The 24,031-nt window shown below is 40.7% G+C and overlaps 1 protein-coding gene across 11 annotated transcripts in view; it reads right to left on the bottom strand.

Annotated features, from left to right (window-relative positions):
- celf4 (CUGBP, Elav-like family member 4) overlaps window positions 1-24,031 on the bottom strand; it is an 86,408-nt gene that overhangs the window by 5,078 nt on the left and 57,299 nt on the right. The window contains exons 3-13 of one of the 11 annotated variants that reach the window (XM_069711928.1): window positions 16,276-16,324; window positions 12,250-12,378; window positions 11,261-11,340; window positions 10,658-10,798; window positions 10,157-10,295; window positions 7,586-7,738; window positions 7,078-7,188; window positions 5,601-5,666; window positions 5,030-5,110; window positions 3,361-3,444; window positions 1,998-2,192 (exon numbers count right to left, since the gene is read on the bottom strand). In XM_069711928.1, coding sequence (XP_069568029.1) covers window positions 2,065-2,192; window positions 3,361-3,444; window positions 5,030-5,110; window positions 5,601-5,666; window positions 7,078-7,188; window positions 7,586-7,738; window positions 10,157-10,295; window positions 10,658-10,798; window positions 11,261-11,340; window positions 12,250-12,378; window positions 16,276-16,324 — 1,161 coding nt within the window. In that variant the 3' untranslated portion in view covers window positions 1,998-2,064. Of the gene's footprint in view, window positions 1-1,997; window positions 2,193-3,300; window positions 3,445-5,029; window positions 5,111-5,600; window positions 5,667-7,077; window positions 7,189-7,585; window positions 7,739-10,156; window positions 10,296-10,657; window positions 10,799-11,260; window positions 11,341-12,249; window positions 12,379-16,275; window positions 16,325-24,031 lie in introns of all 11 variants that reach the window. The other 10 variants (XM_069711913.1, XM_069711895.1, XM_069711908.1 and 7 more) reach the window with 10 other exon arrangements.

The following is a 24,031-nucleotide window of genomic DNA, read 5'->3' as shown; positions in this document are numbered from 1 at the left end:
AAAAGGTGAATGATTTTTGCACATTAAAATGTTGCAAATCGCAGGATATTCCACCACTTCCACACTGGTCCATAAGTGAAAAATCTCAACAATTATTTAGCAAAGATTTAGCATAGCTGTCAATTGTCCCATGGGATCCCCTGACTTTTCCTGCAGCGCCACCATGAGGTTGACATTTGTGGTATTATGTGTCGAGAGTCATCAACCCTTATGCCCTGGATATTCATCCAGTGTCACTAAAGCAGCTCAAAGTTTAAGTATGATTAGAGAGATATCGCAACATCTACTGGATGGATTGGGCCAAAATTTAATACAGATACTTATGGTTTGCAGATGATGCATCCTAATGACATCCACTGCAACTGTTCAACATCAGCATGTCAGAATCATTATTGTGAGTTGCTATAATGCTGTCATTAGCCTTTAGCTCCAAAGCATTATGGTGCCAAAGAGAGCACGGCTGTGGCTGCAATGTTTTAGCTAAAATGGCACTTTGGTATCGCTAGCTGTCATTGTATGTCTGATTAATTTGTTTATTATTTATATTAGACTTTTAAAAGGGACAGCTAGGCCCTCTATGATTAAATCTTTACCACAAATGAAAAAACAACAACACAAAAATAGGAGATGGGGTGGTTAATTGATTGGTTTTTGTGACCTTTGTATTAGATTGCCATGACATCATCAGTTTTGTGTCCTCCTTGGGTGTTGATTCTTGCTGTATTTACATGCAGATGGAGCGTTGCAGAATACTTACAGGACACCTGCCTCTCTAACGCATCTTGGCAAGCTCTAAGACTCTTAAGTCCTGGTATGGATAAACATACTGAGGCACTTCTGAAAACAAATCAGTGCCCATCCTGCAGTGACGGGGTTGTAATCTTCTGTGATAAAACAATTAGTTTTTATTTTCCATTGAAGTCAAACAGCTTAATCCTGTTTTAAATATGACGAATGCATTTTTAGCAAGTCACACCCAAACCTTCCTGTGGCTTTAAAAGTAAAATACAAGTAATCCAGATTGCTGTCTTGTCAATACAGATTTATTATTATATTTGGATGTATGAAAAGTAAAACTGGGAATGCAAGTGAAAAGACAGAGATGTGCTTGTTAATCTGTGGAAACTTTATTAACTGTCTGGCAAAAAGAAATAGGAAATCAAAAAGATGTTTTCTCCAACGTTCTGTGGAACATATCTTGATTTATCAAAAGGACTGGTGCCACATATTATGTGACAAATCCATATGAGACTGCACTATTCTACCTGCAGTGATTTGCCTCGGGACACTGCGATGGTTCAGTTAGTTTGTGAGTGGGTGATAAGTTGCCCTTGAATGAAGTCATCAGTGGCGAATGAACGACACAGCTCATACTCTCCATCACACAGATGAAGGGAGGAGACAAAGAGGAACGGCACAATTACCCGCCTGAGGGGTAATAAATGCCTCTCCCTTGGAAGCAGTTCCTTCCCTGTGCAACACACGGAACCATTTACCAATTATCTTTTACCTACAGGGTCACTTACTGTAAAGATGTTCTACAAATAGAGGAGGCTGCATCTAAGTAAATGCCTACAGCTTTGGTTGTTTCAGCCAGCTATTAAAACTGACTGATCTATCTCATTTCAATATCAACTACACGTTAGAGGGCACAGATTTTCATAACACAGCGATGTTTTTTTTTTTTTTTTTTATATCCTGTAAGCCTCGAAACTTTAGAGATTACTGAGAGGTCTTGTGTTTTTTTTTATGTTGTCTGCTTTCAGACTTTTATGTGAGTTGCTGCCATTGAGAAAAGTGAACTAGCAGGAAACTACAGTAATTTATCATGGTGACATTTCCAAATGCATACTTAGGCTGTCAGCGCAGGAGTTAAACTTCACAATTCTTTACAAGTGATTTACAAACGATTAGCTTGTTATTAGGTATCTGCAAATGTTTTATGATATTTATAAAAGGTTATGGAAAACATAGATGAGTCACGTTCAATACCTTACCTGTCTTTCCCTGTGATCAACGGCTGCCCCGGCCGCCATTGTGGCGGCGGCTGGCTGGGGCGGGGGGTTAGTAGGGGCGGTTGGCGTCCTTTGGCCTCTTCAGCTGCACTTTGAGTCTTTTCATGCCGATCTGGAAGCCGTTCATTGACTGGATGGCAGCTTGGGCACTACCTGGGTTGTCGAAGCTCACAAAACCTGGGGGAAAGGCCAGAAGAGAGAGGAAGAGGAGGGATGTCGTTAGATGAAGAGGCAAGGACAGTTTTTGGTTGTAAAAGAAAAGAGAAAAAAAGATGAGTTCAAAAAGATGAGCCAAACTTTTACATGTGTGTATCATTCTAAAACTGAAAGATGAATGAAATCCTAAAAATAAAAACATCCACAAAAAAATAGTTGTGAGCATTAATATAACAGACATTAAGTCAAATACAGCAGTTTATAAACATTAATATAACTAAAATAATACAGATGTATGTCTGTATAGCAGCAATAGGATCACAATTATAACAGCGAGAACAGCATGCTGCTAAAATCACAACACAACTTGCTAATGGGATTTATAACCAAAACATCGATATAGTTGTGTTACATTTGAGTTTCGGTTTTTTAACTTCCACTTGAGCGAGAAAATAAATCATCAAATCACAAATTAAAACCTGCATCTCAAAATTGCAACATGAATAATACAACATTTAATGTTGTGTTGTATTAATGAGCAAAAACTAATTTGCAAATGGGTTGCACCTGATGGACTCTCCATTAAACATTCTCCACAATCCATTTATAATTTGCCACATAATTATACGTTCGGCTACATTGTGCTGTCAGTGGCACAACGTAAGATGGCAGCTCTCTATCTTTGCACTGCCGGAGCAACAGCTATGTTCTTGGTTGTATTCCTAGCATGCGTTGCTCTTGCTTTTGCTTACAGTAAGCTGTAGACAGGGATAGAGACTGAGAGTCAGCATTTGTATTGTACAGTATGTCAAGAGCACAATGGCAGTAAAACTGGGAGGATAAAAGGGATAAAGTTCTCGGCAGGATATAGACTGTATACATGCATCACTGAAATATTTAAAGAAATAAGAATTTCAAAGGAAAATTGCTGTAATGATTAATAGAAATATCCAGACACTCAATCTCCATCCTTATTAGTAATAGCTGCAGAGAAATTTTCTATCCTTTTGTTTTCATTTTTTTACAGGGAGAGGTGTTGAGAGGTTAGGAAGGACAAAAAGTGATTAGTAAAAAAGAATAATCAGAATAAATAACCAATAATCTTTTGGTTTTGTTAATTTTTACCCACCAAAGCATTTACTTTGGTTTGTCGCCCGATCCACAAACACTTTGGAGGAGATGACATTACCGAAAGGCAGGAACATCTGCATCAGCTCTCCATCCCCAAACTCCTGAGGGAGGTGGTAGATGAACAGGTTGCAACCCTCCGGTCCTGCACGGAGACAAACCGAGAGAGACAAGAGAAGGGAGACAGAAGAAGGGCAAAGGTCAGAGGAGGAGCGACAAGGGGAGAGATGGGGTAAGAATGAGGAAGGGAGACCACGACAGAAGAGAACTACGTGATGACAGTAAGGAAATATTTAAAGCATAGAGTAAAAAAAACAAGGTGGCTAGAAGAGCATATTCTGAGTGAAGGTGAGGTAAAAATGACCCACAAAGACAGACATTTTCTGCTAAAATTCAAAACATTTCTGTGATTTCACAAGACTTGCATTTCTGTCTGAGCTCTTTTCACTCATTTGAATTACTTGCTAAATTGTGATGTCACATACTTAAATGCAACATTGACAAATTAGGATGAATTCAATTCAATTCAATTCAATTTTATTTATATTAAACAACATTTGGATATTTGATCAAACCTCAGTAGAGCAAATAATTATTTGATCAATTAATCCGTCAACCACCAGAAAATGAATTTCCTAACACAATCGATTATTAATTTTCAAGCAAACATTTTATGTTCTAACTTTTCATTTGTGAGATTTTCTGCCTGTCTTTGTCATATGTGACAGTAAATTTAATATCTTTACTAGGTTGGATGAAATAAAATATTTTAAGGTGTCCCACTGGTAACTTTTAGTATTTCCTGGCAAAGCAGGGGGCTGTTTAATTAAATACGCAAAATAAAAGCTGCAGTCCTTTTCTTAAAATTTAGTTGAGTTTCACTAATCCAAACGAACATCTCATACATGGCAGTGCAAGAGCCCCGTCAGACTCACTGTGAGCGATCATCATCTGTGAAATGTGACGCTGCCACCGTTCGTTTGCTTGCAAATCAATTTTGTAAAACAGGCTCCAGAAATTTTTTACATTTGAGAGTTTGATTGTTTAAGTTTTCAGGGCTTTGTTTAAATACTTTTTGTGTCATATTAATGTATACATATGATATTTTGTATTATATTACTATATTATAACCCTAATTTATTAATGATGATCAGATTTGTAGAATACAGGAAACGTGCAGTTCAACCCAATTTGCAGTTATTAGTTGACAGTCATTTTAAGCTCTCAGGTGGTTTAGATTGTAGCGGAAAACTCATAGTTTCTATATTCATGTCTTTCTAGTATCCCTTTTCAAACAACTAAATGCTTAAATGGCATCTTCTGGGTTGCCTCTGCTGTGTAGTGTTTCACATTATTTTGTTCATTTCCACAAGAGGGCAGTAAGGTCCCAGACTTTGGTGTCCCAAACATGGAGGTCATTAAGTTCATGAGTAGGTTTGCAGCTCAATTTGAAATACGTGGTTGAATACAAGTTTGAAAAGCTATTTAGCCTCGTCTAATCATTCCAAACTTGTCCACTATACTCTGTGAAACTACGCCTATTATTTTGCTTTTGACTGATCTTACTGGCACGATGTCAAATCACTTAAAGCACTATGAATTGCCTGGGTATTTTTAAAGGGAGTTGTTTATTCCAGGACAACGTTGGCAACTGGACAAAGATGAACAAAGAAGAGGTAAATGTTTGCAAGATGTATGAATATTTAGGGAGTGTGCCGTGTGTGCGTTACCTTCTCGCTGCTGCTGTGGAATGATGGGTGGAGGGTGGGGGAAGGCTTGGCTGATCTGACCGTATGCAGCGGGGTAGGCTGCTGAGACACACACAAACACACACACACATCAGATAACAATCATGACTGGAGCACACACTCGGGTACATACAAACAATGTGATATATGCAGGGGCACAGCAGGCAATCGATCACATATCCGACAATAGAGTCTACATGTTGCCCAAACACACACTGAACTCAGCAGAGATGTAGTGAGACGGAAACACACCTAATGTTACATGATCAAAATTCGAATTATAACAAAGGAATTCTTATCTTTATTCTTGCTGATATTGTCATCATATTCACTTTCTTACTTTCTCTCACACACACACACACACACACACACACACACACACACACACACACACACACACACACACACACACACACACACACACACACACACACACACACACACACACACACACACACACACACACACACGCGCGCGCGTGCGTACGCACACATACATTAGTGCTTATATGCAGACACACAGTTCAGTGCTGCTGTGAGAGTGACAGACAGACCTGCATACTGCTGGACTCCTGTGTAAGCCTGCTGGAGAGGATCAGCTGCAGTGGGACTTTGAGCTGCTTCAACGGAGACAAAGAGAGGAGAGGAAGGAGGTGGTTGAAGTAAGCACAGATGGATGGAGGTGTGTGTGTGTGTGTGTGTGTGTGTGTGTGTGTGTGTGTGTGTGTGTGTGTGTGTGTGTGTGTGTGTGTGTGTGTGTGTGTGTGTGTGTGTGTGCGTGCGTGCGTGCGTGCGTGTGTGTGTGTGTAGGGGGAGAGAGATGAGGCACAGAGAGACGGAGGGAGAATGTAGATGGAGTAGAGGGCACGGAGGAAGGCGAGAGTAATATATAACAAGGGTGAAAGGAAGGAGGGCGATGGAGAGAAGAACAGACAGGGAGAAGAAAAGCAGAAAGGTTAGCGAGCCGAACAGCGTGGAGTCAACTCACTTCGCTCTCAGTGTGTGGGGAACTGAATTCTGAATCTCTCTCCCTTTTGCAGACCTTTTTACTTAGTGTTGCTCCCAAATTATTTCAAAAGTAGCTCTTTTTTTTCTAGAGAAGCAGAAAACTTTGAAGGACCACATTTAAAACAAAAACAACAACAAAAAAACAACACATTTCTTCACTGTTACGACAGAAAAAGAAAAAAAGGTGTCATAAACCTGTGCCAATTACACACAAATCCTCTGAAATATATTAGTTTTTCACATGTACAACAAGACAAGCACAATACACACGACACTGGATACACCTGTTGCTATCTAAATCCTCCCTGCATTTTAACACACTTGTGACTATCACTTATGCTGCACCACACTTTATATCTACCCATTCTGTACGTGTGATACATGTACATAGAGTACGCCACTGAGAAAACACATACACACACCAATAAGCACGTACACACACCGATAACCTCGACATCACTTAAAACCACAGAAATACTAACACACCATGGACTAACAGCGACACTGAAACACAATCACAGAGCCAGAAGAAAGCAGGAGAGGTATGGGCTCAAATAGACCTCAATAAAATGTGCAGCTTGTGAAATCATATTCAAAAATAATTCGAAACTCATTCATCGTAAGCCTGTGAAACATTTGTTTTGCCCGGGGAATTGCAAGCTTGTGAATCTAGACATGGGCATAGGTTTATTAGAATAAGATTACCAGGATTTGTATTTGCAGATTTACTACAATGAGCATATTTTCAGGAGCATATGACTAAAATATAAATAGTACCTGAAAAACTGCCTTTTTTTTTCAGCCCTGAGTGGTGTCTGCAAAAAATACATTTCTATATTTTTTCTGCAAATATAAATCTTCACTCCAAAACCTTGAATTTCACAATTTTTTTTTTTTTCAGGTTTACAAAAGGTTTTGAAATTATTTCTAAACATTATTTCACAGATTTAAACTCTTCCTGACCCTTTTGAGCCCAAAGGGAAATGGGGTGAGAGTGGGTGGGTGGGGGGGAGAGAGCGCTACCTTCAGAGAGAGAAGAGAGGAAGCAGCCACCCTGAACCCCAAAACAACTCCGCGGAGCCACGCCCAAGCCGTTTTTCTCTGAGTCCTCTCTAAAAACCACCTCCTGCAACACTGGGGAGACAAGAGCGTAAAAAGAAGACAGATTTTTCTTCCACCTCTTCACAAAAACAGAGCCAATGAGGTACGAGCCACGGCTCATGACACAAGCGCATACTTAGGCTCCAGCAGCCCATAAGCACCTTTGCCAAACACTCATCTCCTCGACATGCTCACTGTCTGTGGGCTACATTTGTCTGGCCGCGGCCTCCTCGACATGCTGTCTGTAAGCCAGCAACATGCACACTTTCCTGGTACAGTGTGTCTATAGAGAGTCAGGCTTTACTGTCATAAAGTCATAGTTTAACATAACAGTGTATTCTTAATTATAAATGGCTTGATATTCATATTTTTTGTACCTGGGAGTCCTCTTGCATGTTTGCATACATGCCCCTGAGATTAGCAGACCTACCAGGGTAGTGGTGTATCCCGTTGGTGAAGACAGCTTCTGCAGGGGGCTGCCCGTTTGCCTGTGGGGGCGGCATACCAGTAAAACCATTTACACTAATGGGAGAGGGGATGCTGGTCACTGTGGGGGCGCTGATGCCTGGGGGAGTACTGCCACCTGCAGCCACGGGGGAAGACAGACAAACAGAGATAAGCATTCCACTGTTAAAAAAAAAAAAAAAAAAAAAAAAGACATTATGGAGAAGTTTTACTTTGACTGGACACCTAGTAACTCTTGCAAATGTCAGAGGGGCCGGTCCAGCGAGCCGGTGAAGACACTAAATGTCAGAGCTGATGTCTTGTCCCAGTATGACCCTTACTGTGACACAACAGCCATTATCTCAGACATATTGTTTGGGAATAGTGTATACTACGTTGGTATCAAATGAGCACCAATTATATACTTCAGAATATTGGATGTTAAACCATAATAAATTATGTACATTTGCACTTCTTGAGTGCATTAAAAAAACATTTACAGTATAGATTCTTTATAGTTAAAATGTGCCCATTTAAATCCACTGCACTTTGTTCCTTGCTACTGTATTTTTCCACCTAATTGATACAGTAAGGCCTTAAAAGAACATATTAATTTTATTCATTGATATTTAACTTTATTACACTGCTGCTTCCACTATTTTCAAAGACATCTTATACAATTTTAGATTTTTCTCTATCTTAGACATGGATATCTTAATATAGTGAATGAAAAACTAATTTCCCCCGCAGACTATTGTCTGATGCAGATTTACATTGTGTTGTGAGGGTATGTTGACATAAGCAAATTTGACAGAGAAAGGCAGAATATGTACGATCTGTTGAACTGGATAAACAGCTTTGCCACTTTATAGTTAATAAGATTGTCACATTTTATCAGAAATTCCAGCTATTATTTGAACATGGCAAAACAATTAAATATTTGATTTGCAATGATCCGCTCAAATTTGAAATTCTGAAGCACAACTGGTTCGGCATTTGTAAAACGCACAGCCTTTTTGACCCCTTTGCTGTTGTCTTATCAGTCAGCTATAGGCTATTGTTGTCTTCTTCACTAATGCAAAGTGGAGAAAACCATCGTAACTGAATGTTAATCATGACCATGGATAATCTGAGCAGTGATGTGAGGAAGCTGTTTTCATTCGACACCATGGAGAAAAATGATCAAAACGGAGCTGAATGTAAACCATAAGTCAGGAGGACACAAGGCCTCCTCTGCAGATGTAATTGGCTTCAATGAAAGTAGAACTTTGCTCAAGATATTTTTTTAAATATACTTTATGGAAACAAATGATTAAGTTCCTTTGCTAACCTTTTATTGCCAGTAGTTAAACTAAGCTAGAAGTTTTTCCTTCAACGTTTTTATTACCATTATTTAAATAGATATCAGTAACTAAATATTTGTTGTACAAAAACATTGAAACAATGAAAACATTTGATATTTACAAATTTACTTATGTGAATATGCTATTTTGCCAGTTAATTAGGCTACTGCTGTATAGGTAACTTCTCTGTAAAAAAAAACAACCCATTAAAATATGTAATCTATAAGTTTGACTTAATTTCCAATCATCATTTGTTTCTTTGTTGTACAAAACAGGAAGCAGAATCTTACACAAAAATGACAAATCAATTAAATGTTAACAAAAAATATCACAGCCATGAATAATATATTTAAATAGTAATAACATATGTATGAAATACTAAATATTTATATTCACAGCAAAGTAAATTTTCTTTTCCCCCCACAAATATCCCTAACAAGTCCTCCAACCCATACGACCATATATAGGCTACAAGTCGTCTGTCCCTGCCCTCAGATACAACCCACAGGAGTTTTGCTAAATGAGCCCCTCTGGTTAGATTTAGGCACCAAAAAACAAAACAAACATAGACGTCATCTGAACTCTTTTATGATATAGCACTAAATTTTATTAAGGTAGTTACTTGCAATCTAGAACTTAAAGTTGTCTTGTTGCTGAATATAATCTTACAGACCTTTAAAAGCACTCACTGCCAGCTCAGAAAAAAATATCAGGCACACAGATGGAAACTCATGTGAACCATTTTCACTGTTAGACATTTTACTGGAACAGCCACAACAGTGAATCAGAAAAGTTTGAAAGCTACAGGACTTTTGCAGTGTCCTGGCTAACACAGGACCTAACAGTAGTTTAACACTAAAATTGTATCCATAACATTATACTTCGCCAGTTTCTTCACTTGTAGTTACGCTCAGCTCTGCTTATTTCTGTTTGAACATCTACTGCATCTAAAAACCATATTTTATTTTCTCCCAATGACAAGCTGCAACCAAGCCAGGTTAGTGCTACCTAACGTTGTTTGGCTGGAGTCAGTCATATCTGCAATTGAGTTCATGTGACCTCCCTGGTTAAGGTCTGCCATATTGTCTGCTGCCACGTCCTCCAGGGAACAGCAATGTTAGCTTATCACCACATACGCAACGTTTTGAATGATGGATGGAAAAATGCAAAAATCACAAATAATCCTTTAACCTTTGCTCTTTAACCACTGTTACCTGATGTGGGGGTCATCGGTGCTCCTGGAAGGCCATTGATGGTGGCCATGTGCTGCATCTGGGCAGCAGCAAAGGCTGCCATTGGACTGAGGTAGCCTCCCTGGCCTACAGACGCCATCAATGCTGCCTGCTGCTGCACCTGCAGGTGGAGCAGTGGAGAGGATTTTAAGGAGGGTAGAGAGTAATTAAATGAAAAAACAAGAGCAACTTTGAGGTTACTGAGTCAAGACAGTCAGATGAAAGGAGCAAAGACCATAAAAGGAAAGTGAGGACAGGGACAGAAAAAAGAGACTATTACGTATAAACCAAGTATTAAAACTTACAGAATGTATATTTCCAATATTATGTTCCTTTTCCAAATTAACTTGAATATATTACTTCTACATCTTTTTTTCGCTACGCCACATTTATAAGAGAGCTGGGCTTGAACTCTCCATTTAATCTCCGTGGCTCATTGAGTAAAAACTGTGGCTAAAATAGTTGTTTTTTGGAGCGTCTTGCCTGAGCGTAGGCTCCATAGGCTCCAAATTGCAGGGCCATAGGGTTGAAGATGCCCATCTGACCAGCCATCTGCTGCATGCGGCGGATGGTGCGCTCCTTATCCGTGTCGGCGAACTTTACCACCAGACTGGATGAGGCCCCCTGTGCACCCACCCATCCATCCACCCACACACATACACACCAGACAGTTCATGTTAGTGTGGTACCATAGACATGTGACACACGCACGCACGCACGCACGCACGCACGCACGCACGCACGCACGCACGCACGCACGCACGCACGCACGCACGCACGCACGCACACACACACACACACACACACACACACACACACACACACACACACACACACACACACACACACACACACACACACGTATCCAATATCTCTGGCCAAGGAAATGGCCTCAGAGCTCTTGTTGGCACCCACTTCCCTGAAAAAGTTAGGCTGGGTCATATCTTAAGGACAAATTTCTTCACTGGGATTAATAAAGTATAACTTAACTTTAAGATGGTAATTAAGCGCCGTTTGACTCATCCCTCTGTGTGACTCACCTCTCTCACACACCTACATGCTCACACACAGTTACGATGTACTCACAGGCATTGTCTGGCTGCCGTGTAGTGCACTGATGGCTGCCTGAGCTTCAGCATGAGAGGAGTATTTTACAAACGCACAGCCTGAAGAGAGAGAGAGAGAGAGAGAGAGAGAGAGAGGAAAAAATGAGTAAGAGGATAACGAGACAGTGAGAACAGAAGACATAGGTTTTCTGAAACGTATCACAACAGAGCAATTCTTCTGATACAAAAAGTTTTTTATAAGTTTCCAACAGGAAACATTTATCAAGGAAAGCCTTCTTTGCTGCGTAGGGTTGCATCAGTGTTGATCGATGCTCAATAAGGGTAAACGTGCCACTGTGACACCATTAACAACTTTGGGATCCTCTGATGGGGCTTAAAATACCACAGCATTCTGGTGGCGCTTACTATTGACAAGCAGCGTTGATGAATTTGAATGATCAAGTTCCCAGTAATTATTGAGCTAAAGCCCACTTAGCCAAGTAAGCTGGCTGATGAAGCCTTGTTAATGGAGCTTCACGGAGGAATCAGAATGATCAAGCCCACTGTAATCATCAGGCTTAGTTATCATTGGGCTTCATTGATTGGCTGTTAAGCCCACTGATGAACTTCATACAGCGAACTTGTGTAGCACTCTGACAACATTTTGAAAGGACCTTTTTCTGGCATGACATCAGGCCCGATGGTTAATAAGGAGTTTGACTTCGTTTTTTTTCCTCTTTATCAGAGCCATGTAGGTTGACTCAGAAGGTTAATGGGGTTCATCTGTAAAGGGTTGGTGGTTTGTATCTCTCATCCCTGAGGACAATGCTCTCCAATGGCATTTACTGTGGAAATACAGTATTTTTACTCCTGTGAAGATTGTGAAATAGTCTGCTTTGACATCACTCAACATGGAGCGTTAAAGGAGAACTTTGCAAAGTCACCAACTTTGAAAGGCCAAATCATTTCTGTGCAGTTGCCTGTGAAAAAGTGTTGCTTGCTCAAAGTCATAAACAGCAATAAACTCACCTTTGCTGTTTCCGTCAGGACCTCTGAGGATGGTGCATTCCTCGATGCTGCCGAAGGACTCAAAAAGGCGCCGCACATCATCTTCTGACTGTTGCTTGTTGAGCATGCCCACAAAGAGCTTTCTGTCTTCTAAAAGGAAAAGGAAGAGGTCACGATCAGAGGATCAGAGATGCTGTTTGATATTCTACATAAAAACACGCTTGATTCAGTGGAATAGAGGCAGTGTTGCTCAGCCTTAGATATGCATACAAAAACTATCATAGAGAAATTTTGTGATAACACAAAGTGCACCAATGTTTAGACTGTGTATATCTATATCTATATATATATATGACGCACAAACTCGTACAGTATGTTATCTGCTGTGGTACAAACACAACTTAAGATGTCGTTGTTTAAAAGCTGTTGACACTGTTCATTGTCATAGATGTTGAAGAATTGAAGTAAACCATGCAGTAATAATAGAATAACAGTTAAAAAGGTTATTATACAGGAGGTCACTGACAGGTGCTCATAAGTTTATTACATAGCTACCAAGCCGTTTTGGCTTACACTCGTATAGTAGCCCCACACGAGATAATAAACTAATACAATATTCTCTTCCTCAAGGCACAGTGAGTAAATGTTGTTGTTCAGTTATTTCATCCGTAGCATTTTACTTCAGATCCTCTGAATGTTTTGCCTGCAATAATGCAGTGACAAAAACAGGCAGTCTCCATTTCTGGTACCACTTTTACATTGCAAATTGTTTAAGTGCTTTTTTGTGACTCTATGCAGAAACTAGAAAATAAAAAGGAGTGGAAAGCATTGAAAGCACTTTCAAAATAAAATACCTACTTTCTGTACAGGCTTACATCAGGGGAAACATAAAAAAATTATAATTATGTTTATATTTTCAGATTATGTAGCATCACTTTAAAACATCTATTGAGTTATTTCTCATCCATGAATACATAGCAGCTACCCTTTTGCACAGAGCAACAGCTTCCCTTTTGCACCTTAAAAAAGGGATTTAAAAAAAAAAAAAACTCCCACAGACCTCAAGCAACACACATTCAAACAGAATTTACATGCTGTCCAAATAAATTGGAGGATGAAAAAAATCAAATACAAATCAATCATGCAGGGGCCTTAATAAAATCTAGGCAGACTTTAGATCCAGAATCAGTTCATTAGTGTCAGCACGTAACAGTGTGGGTGAGTCACTGAATGAGCGTTTGAAGGAAATTGTGAATCAGACGGTGAAAGTGTGTTGATGCCCGACAGCAGAAGATGTGTCAGCGTGCAGCGCTGTCGTCTGTTCTTGCGTACATTCTGGACGTATATGTTTTGAAATTAATGAGCCTCAGTGCGATTGCCCCAGAATGTGTTTTGCAAATCAATGTGTGTGTGTGTGTGTGTATCTGTGAGTGTGTGCATGCATGCATGCGTGCGTGCTTAGGGTCCGTTCCCTGCTGCCTGTGCCTGACAGGGCGTCCTTGCCGAGTCAACAAGACTAATCTACGCTCTGGCCTTGCACCGGGAGAGGGGTGTGGGGGGTTCGGGGGTGTTTACAAGAGTGTAGCGCACATCGGGGTTGGAGGACACACGTATGCACAGACACGCACACGCTCAAATCGTGAAATGTTTGCCCCCCCACCACACACATTTTTTCTTATTCACATACACATTCACAGTATACGTCTCGCTGGTGGCCAAAGCCTACAGTTCTCCAGGGAAGCCAACAATAAACATTACATCTTTCTTTGGGAGAGGACTTAACACACACACACATGCACACACACACCCATTTTCAGCAAGAGAGCTAATCAATATACACCGGAGTCTGAAGAGCTCTCTTCCTTGCACACACACACACACACACACACACACACACACACACACACACACACACACACACACACACACACACACACACACACACACACACACACACACACACACACACACACACACACACACACTGGCAGGACATGACAATGGCTGTCCCTCCTTCAACTGTCATATTTAGTCTGCAAAAGTTTTACAGGGATCCATAAAAAGTAGTTTTTAATTTCAGTATTGATTTTTGCCACACTTGACAGCATTCCTTTTAATCACAGCATGATCACTTGCACAGACCCTTCCACACTGATATTATCTGTGTAAGAGTGGTGGAAAGTAACTACATAATCATTTAATCAAGTGCTGTACCTAAAGTATTGAGGTACTTTTACTTGAATACTTTCCATTTCTTGATACTTTATACTGAAGGTTTGAAACATTTTATGTTTTACTTTTAACTCCAATACAATTTTTTTTTTTTTTTTATCAGAGATGTAGTTTTAAGTTAAACCTCAGTTAGATTTTGCATTAAAAACATACAATATGATAAGCTGCTAAAATAGCAACCAGAGATCATAGCATATGTCAGTGTTGTGTTATGTCTCAGCTGGACATAAAAAAAACACATGGTTAGGTTTGGTAAAAAATTTCTCATGGATTAAAATTTTCAGTAGATGAAATTTCTTCATTTAAGCCATGATTCAACCACCCCCTACTTGGACTTTAGCACTTTTGTACTTTGTCAAATGACCTCTGTCACATTACCTTTTTTTCAACCCAAAAAAGCAGTTAACAGTTTCATCGAAAAGTCCCTTATTCACTTGCAAATAAGTGATTATTTAATATTTAATGTCATATTTAACTGCTTTTAAAATAAATAAAAAAACGTAGCTTCATATGAACCAGCTGCAACAGCAAATTGCCACCTTCACTGATGCATCAGTATTAATATACTACTTCATAATAAATCAGCCACAGGGAAAATTATTCTGCTGAATCAACATTTTTCTTTGATACTTCAGTACACTTTGCTAGTGTTATTTATGTACTATTTAATAGCAGGACTACTAGTGCTCTTACTCAAGTAAAAGATATTAGTCATGCAATTAGAAATGTAACACCCATTACAGTGTGTACCTTTGCTTTAATGTGTAAACATGTTGGGGGTTGAAAGGGAAAAAAAAGACTCAAAAATAACTTGGAAGAATAGAAGTGTTGAGAATAGATGAGAGTTGGCTGAGGACATACATTCAGAGGAAGAGAGCCCAAACCCAGACAGGTATAGACGTCTTGCATTGCCCTCACTTTGCTCACTCAGGCTCTGTGCTGGCCTCTGTTCCCTCCCTCTCCATCAATCATACCCAGAGAACTGCTAAACTAAATAGAAGCCAATGTTGCACAATCTCTCTTCCTTTCCTGAAAGCTTTTTTTTTTTTTTCTCTCCATACAGGCTAACACCTTTCTCTCAGCCCTTATGCTGCTACTGCTTATCAACCTTCAACTCATTGCATGCTCTATTCTTCTTTTTTTCACCTCTCCCTTCCTCTCTTTCTTGTGGCTGCAGAATTGCTCTGGTGCCAATTATATTAACAACTGCAAAGTTTGAAAGACTCCAGCCAAAAGTGGTCAAACTGCATCAATCTTCTCATGTACAGTCCATTGATTGATGTCAGGAGCAGGTCACTACATGTCTAGACCTAGAAAATTCGCTTTAAGCGGTTGTGGCTGTCAATACAGCCTAATGCATACAAAATACCAGAGCAGACGTCCACGCACATTCACAGAGATCTGTCATTTGGCATCTGCGGTTCATTTGGTACAAACTTGTGACATTAGTCAAATAGGTTTTGGCTTTTTGACAAAAGAAGCAACCTGTTTTCTGCTCAAGCATGACAAGACATGCATGTTTCTGTCTGTGTGTGCGCGTACATGTAAATGCATCAGTGCATATGATGAAACTCCAAGAAAGGAGCTGGAGCTTGCGCTGGCCAGGAAAAGCGCTGTTTACATAATGCGCTCTGAATACTGGAGGGTCTGGCCAGGCTGCGCTGTCAGCCTGTGTCGAGGTACAGGGCATCGTCTAATAGGACAGATAATGGTGAAGCTGATACGCACGGGCAGCATGTTTGTAGGCCTGGAACAAAGAAAGGAAGTGGAGGGAAGGATGGGGGAGGAGAAGCAGCAACGAAGGCCATACAGTACCTCCTCGACTCTCACTGTCTGCTGGCTTCACCTGGATCGGTCTGTTCATCTGTGACACAGAGAGAGAGAGAGAAAAGGGAGAAAAGAGAGGGCAAACAGCAAGAGAAAAGAGGAAACAAAGAGACAAAGAAACCAGTTAGCATCATGTAATGGCGCATGCTTTCACCCTCCTCCCCCTCTTAAAAAAACTTTTTTAGAGTCACTCAGCCAAATTGCGGGTAAAGTGTATTGAAAATCTCCAAAGCTGTAGCACTTATAGCCATTGGGGGAATCGCTGGTTGGGAATATGGGTTGGAAATATTATTTGATCTGAGATGAAAGGAGAGAGAGGGTTTGGAAAGGGGGGTAAGCAGAGGGATGAAGGGAATGATAGAAAGAGGGATGGATGGTAGGGAGGTAACTCTGGGTCAGCAGAGTTACTGTGACTGTGTATCATCCCTGTGTCTGATTCTGGATGCTTGTGTGCCACGGTAATGTGGCGTATGTGGGTGTTGTGTGTTCAAATATGTTGCTGTGTCTGCATACACACACCGGCAGCACACTACACAGTGTCTTGTGTGAGTTTTCAAACTCCTAAGCCTCACTTGAAATTGTTCTTCCACAATCTTCTCTTAGCCTCACACGCAAGCATGTGTACACACACACACACACACACACACACACACACACACACACACACACACACACACACACACACACACACACACACACACACACACTCTGTCCCCCAGTGAGACCTTTCCACACTGTGTCCGCCGAGGCTCTCCTTTCATTTCACTCCTGCCTGTCAAAATTTTCCTCTCCGCCTCACCACCCTGCTAAACGCTCGCCGCCAATCAATTTTTAATAATGCCAATCGCCACGGTGCCAGGAGGAATAGCAGGAGGAGAGGAGAGGACAGGAGAGGAGAGGAGAGGGGAGGGGAGGGGAGAGGAGAGGGGAGAGGAGAGGAGAGGAGAGGAGAGGAGAGGAGAGGAGAGGAGAGGAGAGGAGAGAGAGAGGAGAGGAGAGGAGAGGAGAGGAGAGGAGAGGAGAGGAGAGGAGAGGAGAGGAGAGGAGAGGAGAGGAGAGGAGAGGAGAGGAGAGGAGAGGAGAGGATGGAGAAAGCGACGGATGAAAGGGAGAAGGGAAAGGTCAAGGTTCTGTGTGATGCAGAGTCTGTGTTTTGCAAAATGTCATTAAATCTTTTCTTTTGAGTTTGCTGATACAGCCATCATCCTTATGAATCTGCAAGCTTTCAGATGATTCACCAAAGGCAAAAAAAACCTTTGAGCTTGAGGACACAAGGGCACGACGCCAACACAATTAATACTCGGACCTTCACCCTTTTCTGGTGCTTTTCTGCTGCTAATATTAAATCACATCATTCTCCACAACACTTATTTAATATGGAGTTACCCCCTTCCTTCCTCTCCCTCATCTCCTCCCTCTCTTTGACAGCCAAGAGAACCCTACTAATGTTTTTAATGTGCTGTGATGCATTATTTATCAGACTGGCTGTTGATATGGAAAAAGGACGAGAGAGGATAAAGAAATTGGGGAATGGAAAAATGGGAGTTAAAAATGAGTAAAAAGTGAAAGTATGTGAATTTAAAAAAAAAAGTGTTACAGGAAAGCGAACGACCACAGGAAGGGTGAAACCAAACGGGGTGAGAAAAAAGAGAAACTAACTGAAAACAGTTAAAAGAAAAGGTGTGGTGGTGGGGGAGGGTGGTGTTTGAGGAGAGGGAAATGCGGTAATAAAAAAAGGAAGTGGGGGAGGAAGAGGAGAGACGGGAGGAGGAATGAGGAATGTAGGGGGAGATGAGGACATAGATCAGAGTGTGGGACAAGGTCAGCCATATGCTCCCAGGGGGCCTATAAGTCTGCATACATATGAGCACTTTTACCGTGACCCATACAAATGGTCTGGCCTCAAACTGACCTAATTGTGTTCCACCTCCACTGGTTTTATATGCAAGCGCTGGTCTTAACCTGCATATACTGTTTATATGTACTGGTATACTGTAGCGCTGACCCACTGGGTTCAATTTTCATGTTTTTAATTTCCCTCTGGCCTGAGATTTTAGTGATAGCACACAAATGATTTGGCTGTGGAGAGGGTCCAAATATGCTCTATTTTATTGTTATTGTACAAATCATACAACTCCAAAAAAAGTTTGCAAAAATAAAAATACCTTCCTCCCCTTTTACTTTCTTTCCCCTAACAATTTTCATTTAAAAAAAAAAAATAAATTATATTATATGTAATGATATTTTTTCAGTTCTGAGGCAAGATTTTATTAAAACCGAAATCCTTCATTCTTAACACGCAGAATCCAGTGAACCTCACTGAACACATATTAATCACTGAATCTCTTAATTCGTCATTGTTAGTTGAGCACCAGCACGCAAAATGTCTGCACATAAATTTTTAGATACCGCTCAAAAATAATGTTAAGTGGTTAAATCATTATTTTCTTTTGTCACTGAAAGCTGAGTGCAGTTTCATGAGCTCTTTATCAGTGGTTTCCATTATTCTGGGCCCATAAACTGCTTCAAGGTCAGTTTTATCATCCTGCTCATAATAGGGTAAGTTAGCACCAGTCCACTGGACAACCGATCCCAAAACAGTTGTTAAAGCCAGACGCTGACTCGCTCGGATAGCTCCCCGAGGATGTCTGCGGTGGCGCCGGCTAAAGCCAGATGGCAGCATTGAGCAGGAGAAACTGTCTTTAGCCTGATGCCAGGATTGAAAAAAAAAACATACAATCTTCACAAAAGGCCCTGAGATACATACATATAGAAACACGTGCACACGCAAACAGAGTGGATAAGCTTACATGACTAGACGTGCATGCTTATACACACAGTTTTGGCTCACACACAAACATGCAATATCACAAATAGGCCTAGGCAACCAAGCATGCATTGGAAGCGAACAGCTGATTACAAATAAACACACACACACACACACACACACACACACACACACACACACACACACACACACACACACACACACACACACACACACACACACACACACACACACACACACACACACACACACACACACACACACACACACAATAGATATGTAAATGTAGGCTTGTGAGTCAACATGTGCAGTACCTAAATTGGCTCATCTCGCAGCATGCACACCTAATACTTTGCTTATAGCTTGCTTTCTCTCCTCAGCCTTGTAAATGCGGCCACCTATTCATGCACGCATATGCCTTTAAAAACACTCACACACGCTAAGCTCCATTGTTGCTGAAAGTCCACCTCAGCAGCCTTGTGTTAGAGTGGCCTTGGTGCACCACATGATCGACAGCTCAGGAAGAACTGCAGCTACACGGATGCACGAAGGCGCACACGCTCACACACATTCTAGCTACACTCCTCTGTTGATTATGTAACTCAATGACAGCGCTCTGCCTCAGTGCTGCCATAGATTCCCTGTTAACTAGAAGCTGAGGGAATACATGGTGTGCATACAGTCTGTGCTGTACCAAACTGGTGAGTCATTCTTCTGAATCAGTGTGGTACGACCTGAATGTCTAGTAAAACCTGCAAGATTAGCTCCAAACAATGTGGGACTATAGTAGTTTTACTTATTAGATTCTACCTCGAAATAGGACAAAACTGTAGCCCTTGAACTGAGTTTTGCTGTTTACTGTATTGATTCCACTGTGTGCAAACCACAAAAATTAAGTTACAAAAACTATTTTACAATGAGAACTCTATGGGCTTGTCTGTGTAGTACCTTGTTATGTCAAATGTGCTTCAAATACAGTTTATTACAAGTTGCTGAAAGCAGCGAAAGCATCTGCAAGCCCATACACACAAAATAACGCAATGCACGCACAGCTACAATAGTACACAACACTCACAAGGACACAAAAGTCCACAGTCACTCACCCTCCCATCATTCTCTGTGAAAAAGAATATTGAAAGTATGCTTTACGAAACTCAGGAGAGGAGGTAGGATTTTCTCATTTTCACCCTCGTCTCGCAGATGTGTTTTTGAGAGAGAGAGTAGAGCAGTGCAGGCCAGGTCATTTCATTATCACAGTGAGAAAGCACTCCATGAAACTCTCCCAGGGAAGCAAGGAAGGCTGCTCATAATATTCCACCTCTACTATTGTCAAAACGTGCTCTATTTTACATTCTGCAGCGGAAAGCCTTTTTTTCTTTTACCTTCCAATTGCTTTAATTCACTCTCCTTCCCATTTGAATCTTAAGATGTTTGTCTTTGCTCATAAATTTATTTCCTGATTTTTTTTTTAAGTGAAGTCTATACACAAAAGCACATATCTGAAAAGGAGCAGTTGTAAATGTGAACTGAGATTCTCCGCAGAAGCAATACCGCTGGGTCCAAGTGTAACCAAATGCCGGCGTTCATGTCAAATGAGCCACTGGCACTCGACCTGGACCTGCTTTCCAAAATATCTCAGCATGCACAACACCCATCTTGGGATGGAAACACGCCAGTGGAAACATTAGCTGAACAAATATGGTTATAACCCTGAGATGCATTTGGAAAACTGGGCTCTTGTACAGAGAAAAAAAACCAAAAAAAACCTCAGTGGCCAGATCAGCTGAAAGACTAGAAACATTTAACAGGTATGTAATATATTTTACCAATGGTCACAAAGAGGACAACCTGTTTTAAAAGCATTGATTTGACAATAATTCACAGTTGGAATAATTGTAAACCCATGGAAGACCCCACACATTTCCATGAGAGCTCCTGCAATGCATGTGAAATTTTCATACTATTGACTTTTGCAACCTCTTGGGTCTCAGAAATGTTTTACAACATCTGAAGCAAAAAGGCAGCCGACATCCCTCCACCACCATTACCAGTGCTGTGTTGTGACTCTATGAATTAGAAGGAATTGGAGGAAAGATATTATTTTTTTGTCAAGGCACAAGATGTGTTCATCATGAGCAAAGTCAGTCAGTTAAACAGTTGCCTCACCTCATGCTCAGGGACCTTTTTGGACGTGCACAGGCTTTTCAGGATAACACATGTTTTTCTAGCCAGTGTCACTCAGCTGGCCGAGCTAGAGAGGCAGTTTTATGCATATGACATTAAGATTGAGAATTCACAAAATTTACCCAATGCTAATGACATGCTAGCCCCACTGAATAAGACATGCGGTGCAGATAAAAACACGTTTCTATAATTCGTTATTTATGTGTGATTAAAAGTATTTCTACCCATGAAAAGTTTCTGTTGCAGCTAATCTAAACTAAGAAAGGCAGTTTTGTTTATGCAATGTGGTGATGAGACACAAAAGCAAATACGCAAGTTAAAAAAGCAGATTAAGACTGTATTACTGGGCCCTCAGATAAGTCATTTTATAAGTAATCTCAATGCACTCCATCAGGAGTTGTTTCTGTTGTTTTTTCCCTTAATGATATTATGATGTGAAGCGAAAAGAAATTGTATTTTCAAGCAATTTAGCTTACAATTTAAAATAAAGAAGGAAGTCCGGCATGTGTTACAAGTCCAACATTCTCAACATAACCCTCCTACATTTTTGTCAGTTTGGTAGAAAAGTAACAAAACTCCCTTTAAAAATTTTGCAATTTTATTTTGCTTTCCTAACGGAAAACATTATATGTCTAGTAAAGCATTTCCAACAACATTTTCTAAATTGCTAATGTCCTTTTGTTTAGGCTACATACATCAAATTCCAGATATTATAAATCAAGCCTTTTTACATTTAATCTACCGTTTCCCTGCCTCTCTAACAGTGACCTCTCCATGCTGTTGACTGTTTTTTTTTTATCCTCTAGTGGACCGTCAATTCTGTTGCAAACACTATAGCAGTGTTGATAAGGGCTTATAAATTGATGAATGGTTAAATCCCACTTGGATTCCCCCCAGGTTTAATCTCCACTAATGTCTACACATCCCAGTAAGTATTTTTCCTCCTTCCTTCCCCCTGTAGTTCTTCATCCTGACATATGGCCAAACATTAAAGCTCTCTTTTGAAGTGAAACATATCACAGAGAGATCAGTGTCAGTGTGTGAGGGTAAAGAGGGCTATAAAGCAAAACATCCCAATCTCTTTCCTTTTGTTGCATTCCCCGTCCTCTTTATCCCTTCTCATCTTTACAGACAAATGGAGATGGGCAATCTGTTTCACGTCAGATCAAGGATGAGAAGAGTATTTTCTGACAATGGGATGACCTGGCTCAGTTGTTTGGGCTGGGATTGAGTGGCATGTTGCGGTCAGCCTGAGCAGACAGGAGCAAAATAAATGCTGAAAAAAAAAGAGCATCCAGATGAATGAATTATGAATTGGCACAGACTGTACTTTCTTTGGCTGTTACACCGCAGCTCTTTGGTGGCTAGTTGAACAACAACGTGGCTGCAGTGTGCATTATGGAAAATGAGACACTGGCCCTCATTTATCAATATTTCCTTATGTTCAAAATGTTGCAAGATGATGAAGCACTGCAGCAAAACTTTCTCTGATGAATAACATGCACGCAGAATGTTTTAACACTTTCATTTGCTACTAAAAGATGTTTGATGTTGTAGAGACTTAAATGGCCAAAATTCTCACAACCCACAACAAATATCCCAAACCAATGCAAAATTAATATGAAGCCCCTCCTCTATCCTAACCCCGAAATCCCCCTCAAAGCCACCATTTGAATGAAAAATCCAGGCACCATCTTCCTTGGCCTGCTTCTATATGCTGCTGCTCGCTCTGTGGTGCTGCTGTCCCAGCAGCGTCTACCGAGATCACTACATCTCCACAAAGGCAGATGAAAGGGAAACACACAGAGATCACAAAAGGAGGCAAGCCTCTCTGTCCGACGCTCTGATCATCTCTGATTCCTTCATCAACATGGCTCTTACACGCCGTTCAAGCGTACGCAGAACATGAAGACAAGAGGATGATAGACAGGCGCACACACAAGACACGCACAAACATCCAAATCAGATATATCAGTGAGCATGGAGCATCATTCTTGACCTCAGGAATAATATGTTCACTATTTATATATCTTCACATTAGCCTTGCATTTCAAAACAATTTCTTTTGCACACTAACTACCTTTGAGAACACTTTTTTTCCCCACTTACTGAAAACCTGTTTTCAAAAAACTAGTTACAAAACACAGACAATTTAAAAGCTGCAAGCTAACACACACCCCCACTCCTCCTCCACTCATTCTCTTATTTGCCTGCAGTTGGTTGAGAACAGCAATGCTTTTCTCACATCCATTGTTTGATCCATTTCACACCAGGCCACCTCTTCTTTATCTCCTCCTGTTTTCTCCTTCTCTCTGGCATGCAGCCTGAATGCTGGCAGTAGTGGGACGACTTTGGATCGCTTTTGAATGAGAGGTTAAAATGAAAATGTAGTGCTCACTCTGTTTTCCTTTCTATTCTCGTTCCACAATCCTATTATTTTCCCTCATTCTTCTTCCTCCTCTTCTCCTGCATGAATTCCTTTGCTCCAAGAAAAGAGTAAATGAGTGTGAGTGTGAAAACAATTTTTTCCGCAGAAAGTTAATGCCTAAAACAGTGCTTTCCTCTCATTTCCTCCATCTTTCCAGGGCTCCACCTGGATAAGAATCAATGTGGAACAAGAGTAGACAGGGTTTACGCTTCCTGCGAACACTTTAATAGGAATCGACAGTTGAGAGTTGTGTTGTCACAGCGTAACTGGATAGAAAAAGCACATCATCTGCACCCCCAAATGATTTTACCCTGTCAAAACCTGTTATAGCTTCACACTTGGCT

The sequence above is a fragment of the Brachyistius frenatus genome, unplaced genomic scaffold (genome assembly GCF_029030835.1).
Source record: "Brachyistius frenatus isolate BFR_SWC_R1_liver_20210118 unplaced genomic scaffold, ASM2903083v1 Contig_4, whole genome shotgun sequence".
Taxonomy (NCBI): domain Eukaryota; kingdom Metazoa; phylum Chordata; class Actinopteri; family Embiotocidae; genus Brachyistius; species Brachyistius frenatus.
Note: the sequence above shows the minus strand (reverse complement) of the source record. Positions and strands in the feature narration are given on the sequence as shown.